Raw genomic sequence first — 12,347 nt, 5'->3', positions numbered from 1 at the left:
TATTGCTTTGATCAGCGTAGAATATCCTAATTTTCCCGTCTTTGTCCATTATACTGTATCTGGTGTCTTGTATCCATTGTTTCTTAAATGCTATCCAATACTATCTAAATATTCAGGAAAATATGAACACTAAAGTGAAGTCTTAAGGTTAATGATGAAAATACAGCAGCTTCTTCTAAACTGGCAAAGCTTGTTTATGAAGTATTGTGCATGAAACACCAAATAATAGCACTGATATCTACAGTATATATTAGAAATATTAACAGAGAATAAGGGCCTAACATAACACATTTGTCTAACTATTTGAAAATACACTGCTGTTTCATAGAGGTGATGTAAAGTTCTTTGCCCTCTGATTGACCTTTTATTTTTGATTTGTATGCTTATCTGATATTTGTTTTATTATTTTTAGCTCAGATGTAAAATGGCACATCAAGCAAAAAATTTCTGAATCATGGAGTTAGAAAAAATAAATAATTAAGCAAATAGAAAACGAAATAATTGCTGTAAATAATGCAAGTTTTGTAGTTTGTAAGTGTTTCAAAATTGCATGCTTTATGATATTGATTTAAGCTATTCATATTTAGATAAAATCTGATAATGAAAGATTATGTAGTTCTTTCTGAAAACACTGTTTGAAGCTTTTGTAATTTAAGAGATGTTTTATTATTAGAATAAACAATGTCAAATCTAGATTCATTATTGCACAAAGGCAAAGCTTCAATTCATGATAGGTCTTAGTGAAACATTTTATTTCTCCATGACACTCCATTTCTTCAGCTGGGAAAGGACTCAATTGACCTGGCCTTTAATGATCTATAGCTGAGTGATTTGCACATTTTTTCTCAAGTCTGTCTAGGGAATCAAGCATAATTTCTCCAAATCTCAAACTGTCTTCATAATATTCACGGTCATTTTAACATGAAAACACCAGGCTAGAATCTGGGAAGGAAGGTTCAAGCTCTGGAGGTTTTTGAGAAATCTCTGAAATAGGTGGTTCATTTTTTTCCTTCTAAATTTGCTTTTTAAATGCCTTGTTCCCTTTTAAGTTATTTTTTATTAAATGCACAGACTCATCTTAAGAATTATTAGGTTCATTTTATCACTGTAGACTCCCACTAGAATAGCACAACTTCGTTCTCCCTTGTAGATGAGCTGCTGTCATCTCAGGAGAAATCTGGGGGGATCAAGGATATTGTACTGAATCTTGAATCTGGCAAAGACTCTGACGCAGACTCCTCTAAACCTTCATCTAAAGCTCCCAGCACTCACAACAGCCCAGCTGTGCAAAAAGGTAATACTTTCTTTTGGTAAAACAGCACCACACTCTGCTCTCTTTGCATAGATAATCTGTAGGAATGTAAAACTGGATGATTTCTGTTTAATTGTGGACCTCTTATAGTCTTTCAGAACGGGTTCAAGGTAAACTTTTTAAAAATGGTTTCTTAATTGTAAACCCTAGGAAATGTATGTGCCCCATGCAGGAGCCTTCTGTTAAATGGATTGGGTATTTTATCAAGTTTAAGGGACTGGAACATGTATGAGATTCCAAAACTCTGTGCCACTTTTTTTAAGTGGTGTAAATGTAAGTTCTGATAACATCTCAGGGTATAATATTTTGTTCAGATAGTTCCAGTATATGAGACTACTGTAAGAAAGCAGAGAATACATCTTTGTGCATTATTTTAGTATTATAATAAAATATTTTACATTAGACTGAAATAATCAAGACTCTGTTTTTCCAATGGGTAGCAAATTGCCCAAATAGCTTTTTTTCCCTTTTGGTTTTAGCTGATGCTTATATGGAACAAACAATAAGAGTAATTTTATTTAAGTGTTGGGTTTGTACTTCTGTATTAACTATTTTTGTTTGGAACACTTTTCACTCTATGCACTCTATGCTTTAGCATTTGTGAAGAAGGTTTTAATTAGCTGCAAAAAAGAAGATGTAGTTAAAAATGGCATGGATTTAGGGATATACTGTATATCCCTCTCAGTATTTTGGGCTAGTTCAACATCCCCTTTCAGGATGTTGAACTAAAGGAGTATATTTTCTTGTGTTTTTATTTCCCAAAGGCATTCCTCCTTATTCGTGAAGTATAAACATGTTTACTTCAGTGAACTCCTCTTTCTTTGGTCCCTCAGAGAGATAGCTGTCTTATGTCACAATGTGACCTTCCTATTTCTCAGTTTGGCCTCCTCTACACGTCTGCATTAAAACACGCACAGCTTTCGTTCGTCCCACTTAATCATAAATCTGTCCTAAATAAACGGAAGGAAAAACTCCCCCAGTGCAAGCCTTTCCCTGAATTTTGAAAGCCCGATACTTTCGAGTGTAGCCTATAATTTACAGTCAGAATGAGTTTATAGACCCAAAAATTATTCCTCATTAATTACTTCCTCGAACGATGAGAATTTGTGTAACCTTGGAATTGCTTTGACCTTTTGTGGCAAGAACCACATGACTTGAACAGATATTTATCATAAGCCAGTGAACCATTCATACTATGGGTCATTTGATAAATCTAGGATAAAAGGAGGAATTTATTATTTTTAATTTAATTGGTATTAAAAAAATGTGAAATCTCTATTTTTGCCTATCTACAATAATACTATGGTCTTGAATTCTTGGTCAATTTATATAATCCTGTATTTGACCAAGTCAAGCAGATGTTTGATTTTGCTAAAACAAAATTTATCAGGCCACATAGCAGGTTCAAGGCCTTCTCATTTGTTTGTGGACAAGACCTTCTATCTGGCATGTCCTTAAGCACATGGTAAGTACTGTATGTGATGCAACGCATAGGAATTTGCTCAGTATTAAATAGTGTTGAAAACTTCAAAGTATTCTTCTACAAAAGTTTAATTTTACAGTAACAAAATGTCTTCACAGACCATTTTGAGCTACATTTATTAAATTGTCTGGGTTGTATAGGATGTTATTGCTGAATCCATTAGTTTGTTATAAAGTCTCTAAAACCTGGTAAGGGATTATTTATAGAATGTTTTTGCATTGTTGTGTGATGTGAAATACTTTAACATGGCTGTTATTATTGAATAAACTATAAATCAGTAGTAAATATTATAAACCAGTGGTGTGTACTGCTTGTTTTAACCCCAAGGATGTTATTTGTTCCTTCAAAAAATATTAAAAACTTCCAATTTCGTTCAACACCCCTTTTTGATTTTCATGCATTTCCTACTTTTGTTTTGCTTTTATGTGCTATTTGGGTTATTCCCAATTGCACACTAAACATGCACCAGTGAAATACAACCATCACAACACAAATGTAATCATTTAACTCCAATTATTTTTTATTCTTCGGAAATCAAGTGTTTTAGAATTTCGTAGCATTCATGTTTTTGTTTGGAATAATTTTGTTGTTATTGAATGTCGCCGACCAAACATGATGATGATATATACTGTTCACTGTCCTGTTTTTCCTTGACAAGGCACCAGACTTTAACATACATTTTGTGTCTTTTAAATACTGTCCAGACGAAGATGATGAAGGCAAGGCGCCAACACAGCCACTGTTGAAAAAAGGCAGGCATCCCACCTTTTGTTTTACCGTTCATTGATGCGTCTCTCCTGGCTTTCTTTCCTGGAAAGACAATCTTTTTGCTTTCCCTTTGTCATTTTACCTTCTGTTTTGTTCATACGTTTCCATTCCCTTAGCGCAGTATCAACGTCTTATACCAACTTCAACTTCAGTATCAACTTCAACTTCTTATTTCTCTCTGCTGTGACAACGTCGGCATTACTTTTTCTTTTCCCTTTCTGGTCTTTATCGCCTCCACTATTAGCTGACTGAACTGGAGCTTTCATGACAGTTGTAGTCTTTGGTTTTTGGGAATCCTCAGAGATACATGTGTCACAAAGCAAATGTTCAAAATGGAAGTTACAATATTTTACTCCATAATCAATTGTCTGTCATTTCTGACTGTATATACAGCTATACAGATGAAAACAGAAAGTAAGCATTGTTGTAGAAATTGAATCTTACACTTTTAGTTTGTTTGCTTTGTTTTCTATGATTTATAGATAAAAAGAGCCCTACTACGCCTTTGAATGCTAATGACCAGAAACTGCTGGAGGCCAGCACACAGTTCCAGAGGAAACAGGGCAAGGGAACAGTAGATGTCTGGTGGCTGTTTGATGATGGTGGTAAGTAAGCACCCCAGAGATCATTTATTAAATAGTAATATATCTTTCAGAGAATATTGCTTTTAGCAGTTGTAGACAATATAAATCAGTGCTTTGTAGGGTTGCTAACATTGGCCTTTCAATGTGATTACAAAGGCTTGACTCTGTTGATCCCATATTTGATTACCAACAAGAAGAAATGGAAGGACTGCAAGATTCGTGTGTTCATTGGTGGAAAAATCAATAGGATTGACCATGATCGAAGAACGTGAGTATTTGTGTTTTTAAATATAAGGTGTGAACTGATACATTTTAAAGCTTTAATTCTTAAAGCAAAAGCGTAGTTGAAAATACTTTATTCCAGTAAGCTACAGTATACACTGTATTCATTTAAGCATTCTATGTTTTATCAAAGAAAGATGACAAAATCCTTAGTCTTTTCTCTTTCAATCAATTTTTAAAATTGTAAAAAATTATACTGTAGTCTAAACTTTGAAGCAAGCATATTTCACATTGTAAAATAGAGCTGAATTATTGCAAGTTTTGTTGACAAAGAACTGATATTACTGATAATTGTTTCCTGAAACACATTCTTTCCAGAAGACTCAACATAATGTTTTGGGGAAAAAAAGCTTATTTTAAAGGGATACTTTTAGCTATTTTAATTCAAAAGTAAAGTAGATGCAGTACTGGAATGCATACATTCATGTACATTGTCTCTGTTTATTCCCCCTCTGGTAATAATTCCTGATCTCACATCTGGTTGTATAAAAAATCAGTTTTCTTTCGCTCATATTGGGGAAGGTATTCTTTGACCTATCTTAAGCCTTTTCATATATTTTTGGTATAAAATTGTATGTTGCACTTTGATGTTTTTCAATTTTATAACAGGATGGCAACTCTGCTTAGCAAGTTCAGGATAGATTTTTCCGACATCACAGTCCTTGGGGATATCAACACAAAGCCAAAGAAGGAAAAGTAAGTTTTTTGGAAAACATTTCATTTAAAGTTAATACTCCTGTTATATCGCTAGGCTTAGGAAGCCTTTTTTGTTTGTCCAGGAAAAGACATTAAAAAGAGGTTATAAAAATGGTCACATATCAAAGTTTTCCTTTGAATCTCTGAATAATGTCTCATGTATGTAGTGCTGAAAGTCTAGTTGGCCTTCATGTAGAATGATTCCTAGTGATATGGATTTTTAATATCCTCAGATAAATTTTTTGAATGCTGAACATATAAAATATAAAGGTTCTGAAGTGAAATGGATAGACACGTAGATAACATCAGAGCATTTATTTCAGCTTTGCAGCCTTTGAAGAAATGATAGAACCTTACAAACTCAATGAGGATGAAATGGAGCAAGAGGCAGCAGAGAAGCTGAAGAACGATGAGCCTTGGAGAATCACTGACAATGAGCTGGAACTCTATAAGGCCAAGGTTAGGCTCCTGTCACACCTGAGGGTCATTTACCAAGAAGACATCATATTTTTTTCTGAATTTACAAAAGTTATGAGATCTATCTGGTTTCACAATTGTATAATATTGTTGGCTATTATTTTTTATTTACAAAAGTAGAATTCTTTTTGGTTGAGAAATCCCCAGAACTAATATAAAGATTTCAATAAATGTGTTTTTGCAAAAATAGCTGTGCATTTTGCAGAGAACTTGAATTTGTATAAGATTAAGACAATTTCTGAAAATATTGTGTGTACGTTTAATATATTGTAAGGATTCTGGTGCATAATAACTAAAATAGTCGTATAAGATTTAAACATATTTTGTCTGTGAATTGTTAAGGATTTCCTGTCATCGCTGTTTTAACTAAAAAAAAAAGTTAAAGCTTCCATTTTTGAGACCTAACATATTACCAGTATATTACTACGTGGCTTTAATGGAGCATATAAAACATTAGTTTATTACAAAAATTACAAAAGATGGTAACCTGACCAGCATGTTCACAGTCCCTCTCAAAATGTTCTTATGAACCATAAGACCAGCTGAATTGCAGCAGCAAGTAGCTTTTTGAAATTTACACCTGGAAAATTGCTGTGCGGATTTTCACACCCAGAACAGGTTATAAACTGTTTTGAAAAACATAGCTCATTACTCAAACTGAAAGCTCAAAAGCTTTAGTTACCTCCAGATATTAAAGATGTACATAATTCTAGTTGGACCAGGATAAATATCTCAAAAGGGGGCTTTTGAATAAAATAAGTCAGCCTGTCTGACTGCCATTTTCTTTGTTAACACTAGCTCTTGCTGTTTAAAACTCATTTGGTTAATTACCATAAACATATTAGCATAGCATTAAAAGATGACATTGTTCCTGTTTATAGTAAGATGGTTGCCCAGCTGCCATTTTGTTCTCACCACAAAACCTGGCAGTTCCCCTGAACATCCTCAGACATTACTAAATAATTTTCCTGCACATAGACCTCAGACATTACTATTTAATGTCCTGCATACAGTGGGCCATCAGCTCTTACAGCTCCTGTTCAAGGTCTGTTTGGCTAATTAAGTCCAAGCTTGTTAGGCATCATTCTAGTGACAATATTAATTCCAATATAGTGAAGCAGAGATCTTTTTTATAACACTGCGAGTCTCTTTTGTGGTATTATTTCCTTTATTGAATGAACAGTGCAGTTCACCTGCCCTCGTATCAGTATCGCTTTATTTTCAGAGCCCCATGAGTCACCTGCACATTCTGTACAGCACAAGTGCTTCATAGCTCTCAAAAAGGCCTTATTGTTCCATTGTTTAATCATAATAGTTAATCTGTAGGTCACCCTGTTTCTGCAAATTTTAATTTAATACTAGTATGAATATTTTATTTATATTTGTTTAATATTTCAGACCCAGCGCCAGATCAGGTTGAATGAATTGCTGAAAGAGCATTCAAGCACAGCAAACCTCATTGTCATGTAAGTAATAAGTTTCAAAAGTGTCAGTGCTATTAAAGAACCTCTTTGGTGTGTTCTGTTTACTTATTTAGGGTCCCTATATACACAACTGTACGTGTTTCCATTTGCATTTAGTTTTGCTTCGTTGATAAGTAAACTCCTCTATTGCTTGATATTGAAATTTGTTCTTTTTTCAGTACATAACATTTCTTATCAAAGAAATCCTGATTATCTATTGATAAACAGGCTATAAAAAAGTTGTTCCAGGAATTATGAACCTCTCACTACGAACTGGCTCTTAACTTTAAGAAACATTTGATACCAGCTAGGTGCAATTACACATTTAAAACACTCTTAACTTTTTAAAAAGATTTTTAAACCTTTTTTTTTTACTCGGTTGACATTCAGGAAATTCTGGACACGTTCAGAAGTATGTTAAAAATGTCTAATGAGTGCACTGATGCTTTCTTAACTCTGATGAAGACCAAGACATGCTGGTATAGACATTAACATAATCCTGAGTATTGCTGTGTATTTCCATGAATGTTTCTATCTCATGCACCTCAGGGATTTTATGAACTTCCAACAGCCTTTTCTGTTTCTAATTTTAAAATGTAGCCATCTGTGCACCGCATTTGCAGGCACACGATCAGCAGTCGTTCACATTTTCTTTCATTTTGTTTTTAAATTGTCTGCAATAGTTTAGTGCCTTTTCTACCAAAAGTTTATTGGTGGTCTTCACGCAGTTGACTAAAGTCCATTAAATGGTGTTGGGATAACCTTAAATGTTAAAAATCGAATGGAATTGGGAAGTTTTCTGTGAACTTGTCCTGTGCATGTCTAAATATAATAGATATATTATTATATTAATATAATAAATATAATTTTTCAGGGAAAAAACAGGTCATACACCCCTTGAACAGTACAGATTCTTATTGATATTTTATCATTATTGATTCACTGTAGAGTCAAGTAAAGAGTGTTCTGTTGTTAGACTGTTGAACTTCTGCTGCCGTTTAAGCTCATGGTGGACCTTTCTGAATTGTAGGAGCATGCCACTGGCGAGGAAGGGAGCGGTGTCCAGTGCCCTCTACATGGCCTGGCTGGAGACTTTGTCCACGCAACTGCCACCCATCCTTCTTGTGCGTGGCAACCATCAGAGTGTGCTCACCTTCTATTCCTGAAGCACACGCCTTCCCTGCGACACTCTGCACCAGTGGCCAGACGCACCTTTAGAAGAATCTTTAAAAAGACTATAACGGTTTAAACTCTATAAATAAAATACAAGGAAAAACACAGACTGCACTGACACTGCAGGGAGAAGCATTTGGAGTCTGCGGATGATCTCTCACTAGTGCCATCCAGTGGAGAGGTGGTGTAAGACAGAAGAGAGAATCACATTCCCATTTTGCAGGTCATGGTGATGCCAGATTGAGCCTTTTTCACCCTTAAAAAAAAAAAATTCCAGCGGTCTGGTTGATTGAATGTTAATTCTGCTTCCTTTCCTTCTTTCTTCAGCTGGAAAAACAGTGAACAGTTGTGGTTCATACTGTTCTTATATTTTCATAATTATTTCTTCTGCTACTTTTAAAGCAGCAATAATAATCACACTTTTTAGTTTTCTTCTGTTGGGAGAAATAATGCAGAATGGTTTGCAAAAACTTAATAGCCTTACTGAGGTGCCTTCCACATAAATTAAACTACTACCAAACTTTAAAGCATAACACCCTGATTATAATAGATATATTTTTTGATTGATATCTTGTTTAAAACATGATTTTATGTGAGTGGACTTGCTTAAATTAGCAGTCATTTCCACTGATTCGCATAAAGCTGCTTTAGTGTTTTATTCTTCCCTCTCCATTTCTGTCTTCCTTTGAGCTCTAAGTCAGCGAAATGTGTTTCTCTGACAGTGCCCTCCATTCACAATAAGTAGAGAGCACGCATTTCAACAAATTGGAAGCTCCAATCACTTAATCCTGCCATGATTTATCCAACGCAGGCATAGTCCTGGCAAAAATCAGCATCATTTGTCACATTGAACCGCCCTGCGTGTGCAAACACAATCTAAAACTACAGTGGAAGGCAACAACATAGCTGCTAAAGAATATTGTTCTGAACCAAAAAGAAGATGATGTTGAAAACTCAGGCTGGAGTAGTTGAAAGTAAACTGGTATCCTTGGTTAAATACAATGTACTTGGCATTCACACCTCTCTTCACAAAAGACCTTGCTCCATCATGGCCTCCGCTGGCCTAGGTTGCGTGTTGTAGGTTGACTGTTACCAATTCTCCCACAGCACTGCCGGTTTTTACATCAGACTCGGTGTGCTAGGGGGGAAACATTGTTTTATTCCAAATTACTGGGTGTGCAAGCAAGAGATGCAAAGGTACATGTAAAAATCTAGAATTTGCCTTAATCATTGGCATAATGGTTGTTTCAATTTTACCATTACTTCCTTTTTAAGCCATAATGGCTGATTGATAACTAAATGGAGAAAACTGTAAGTGCTCAGTCCATGTGAAGTGTATTATAAAAGCTGCTGTCTTGCCATTTCCAATTTTGCAAGTGCTGTTTTATTCCAACACCTTTTAAGCTTCATTGGATTTTATATATAGTTCCAGAAAATGAGATCTGCGCGTCTCTGAATGAAGTTGTTGTGCATTTTTGGCATGGCTTCTTAACAAGAATAAAATAGCTCTATCTTTAAACTCAAATACTGTAATTTTGTCAAGGCTGATACATAGCAGAAGCTCGGAAACTCATGTCAAGTCATAAAAAGCAGTTTTTGTCATTTTCAAGTGAATCTTCCAACAAAATCAGAAATGGTGTGACCCAGTGGGTTTAGATGTTATGGTCTGAAGCAAGGATGGTGAGCTGAAATTGTATGTATTGCCTGCCTATTTATTGCAAGGTGAGTGCTGTGAGGTTGATCCCATAACTGTGAAGGTAATGTTTTTTTTTTATTTCTCTTTGCTGTAAACAGATGCATTGAGGATTGATAAAATAGCCTTTTCTCTTTTTGCACGTGTGACTTGGATCTGCCGTAACTTTAATGGACAATAAATTAATAAAGAAATATTGCTCATTATAGGACAGGAAGGATTAAGATGTCGTGACCTAGGAAAATGAAGAATGTCATGATTTGTATTTTTTCTTTAAATTGGACCATGCACTTTTTTAATCTAAGTAGCAAGATTAGTTTTCATGCTCAGTGTATTTGATAGCTGCAGAGAAAGTTCCTGCCCTTCTGTAATTTCATAAAGCTTTGAAGAATCCAAGGCGGTTCTTGTTATGCTTTGCATTGGCTGCTTTTGCATGGCTGTTGGCCATTCTAAACAAAAATACACCCACAATCCAGATAAGAGGTTGTCCTTCGAAGATTGTACCTAATTTCTCTAATCTGCCCGAAAATGCACCATTTTTTGAGTTGAGCATAATAGAAGCTGGCTTCATTATGTGGGAGGGGTCAGGGGGATGAGGGGCAGAGGGTCTTTTATTGAAGTCACTGTTGAGAAATGTGCAGAATTCCTCTGCCCTTAACTTCACATAGTGCTGAATGTTATACTGTGTGTTGCCTTTGTGTTCTGTAATCTCTTCCTCTTTTTTTAATTTGCTCTGACGCTGAATCCTTGCAAAATAGGCTATTGTATGTCTCTGATAGACAGCATTCCGGAATTCGACTCCCCCTAGTCTAGGGCAGAGCTCTTATGGGGAAGTACAACTAAGTGGCTGGTAAGATGCAATGTTTAGTTATAGTGAAGGTTAGATATGAAAACAGCAAGGTTAAAGTTAGTAGACAGCCTCCTTGACATTTTTTCAAGTGGCTACTGGGATTATGGTGTGCTAGACTCTTGTTTCGTACACCAGTCTCTTTCTGCTCTCTGTTTATATTTTTTTTACATATTCCAAGTCCGTTAGAAAAAGAAAATAACAACATTTAATATTCTGGTTAATTTAATGACTACATACTTGATGTTTTATTTTTTAAATGTTTTTAGGCTATCATCAACACATTTGAACTTGTATACATAAGGAGACATTAAACTTTTTGGAAAGTGAGCATGATACTTTTTTAGAAGGGTTGTATAGCTTTCTAGATGCAAGGTGGATACCAATTTACCAAGTAACCTATTTAAAGATCTCTCTTCTCTCTTTCAAATATTGGCAACTATTAAGTGTATTGTGCAGTACACAGTCTTTCACAGGTATGATCTAAACTAGGACAAATTCCACCGTGAATGTCTTACATGTCAAAAACCATAAAAATCAAATGGGGTGGAGGCTGTTGCATAACTTGCTAGTGATTGTCACACATTACAACCAAATGAAATATGTCTATGTGCTTGTGTATCCATTTATATGAATACACATCAGGTGTTTAAATGAGTAGATAATATTCTAGAATACGTTTTAGCGTCTTTTTACCATATAATACGGCCTTTACTGCACAATTATTTTCCATTCAAACGGAGCAGTTGTTGGCTACTATATGGTCATTCCATTTTCTAGCGGTGATTTTCCCACCAGTTTGTCTCTGTAGCCAAAGTTTTATTTTTTAAAAATCTGTCAGTAGTAAAACATTAAAACTAATGAAGTAAAAGCACTGGTCATTCTGTTAAAACTTACCTAGTTTGCACTGTGTAATTCATAATTAACCTGTAAATAACTAATAGTGAAATTAAGGGAGTGGATTAATGAAAAATAAACTGGGTAAGACTATTTATTTTAGTTTTTTTTTTTTTAGTTTAAGTTAAGTTGCATGTTGATTTTATGTTGGGATTTTGCTCTTTTAATTTTTTAATTAACTTTTTCAGTCTTTCTGTACATTTCTATCTTTTATATATACCTTTTAAAAGAAGATATGTTAAGTGTTTTAAAAGTCTTTTTTTTCTTTTTTTCCCAGTGAGGTAGACATGATCTACCTAAATGGTTGAAACTGTAAAATTTTGATATACACTGTACTGTAACTGTCACAAATATGCTTTTCTAACATTATTTTAACATTTAAGATTACAGATACTTTGTACATCTATTGCAATAAATAGAAAATGAATGAAACAAATTAAAATGTATGATTCCTTATTGTTTATTTACAATAGTTAAGACTTTGTTTATAATCTATGGGTTTTATCATGTAAATCTTAAAATTTTATTCAACTCATCTCAAGTTGAGATGTAGAGATGTATAGTCAAATTAATAGTGTACAAAAAGTAAGTTGACTGACCTGCAATGTCTAATGTGGGTTCAGAAATCATTCAACAGTCGAACAGGACAGAACACATGGTCTCCCAGGGTTC

The 12,347-nt window shown here is 34.6% G+C and overlaps 1 protein-coding gene across 2 annotated transcripts in view; it reads left to right on the top strand.

The window, feature by feature from the left end:
• The window catches only part of slc12a2 (solute carrier family 12 member 2), a 94,715-nt gene extending 82,604 nt beyond the window's left edge, over nucleotides 1–12,111 (top strand). Inside the window, exons 20-27 of one of the 2 annotated variants that reach the window (XM_069187219.1) lie at nucleotides 1,151–1,294; nucleotides 3,500–3,547; nucleotides 4,046–4,168; nucleotides 4,304–4,415; nucleotides 5,039–5,125; nucleotides 5,449–5,584; nucleotides 7,001–7,068; nucleotides 8,096–12,111. In XM_069187219.1, the coding sequence (XP_069043320.1) occupies nucleotides 1,151–1,294; nucleotides 3,500–3,547; nucleotides 4,046–4,168; nucleotides 4,304–4,415; nucleotides 5,039–5,125; nucleotides 5,449–5,584; nucleotides 7,001–7,068; nucleotides 8,096–8,231 (854 nt within the window). In that variant the 3' untranslated portion in view covers nucleotides 8,232–12,111. The remainder of the gene's footprint in view (nucleotides 1–1,150; nucleotides 1,295–3,499; nucleotides 3,548–4,045; nucleotides 4,169–4,303; nucleotides 4,416–5,038; nucleotides 5,126–5,448; nucleotides 5,585–7,000; nucleotides 7,069–8,095) is intronic. The other variant, XM_069187220.1, reaches the window with a different exon arrangement.
• Nucleotides 12,112–12,347: the final 236 nt, after the last annotated feature.

This window comes from Lepisosteus oculatus, chromosome 3 (assembly GCF_040954835.1).
Source record: "Lepisosteus oculatus isolate fLepOcu1 chromosome 3, fLepOcu1.hap2, whole genome shotgun sequence".
Taxonomy (NCBI): Eukaryota; Metazoa; Chordata; class Actinopteri; order Semionotiformes; family Lepisosteidae; genus Lepisosteus; species Lepisosteus oculatus.
Note: the sequence above shows the minus strand (reverse complement) of the source record. Positions and strands in the feature narration are given on the sequence as shown.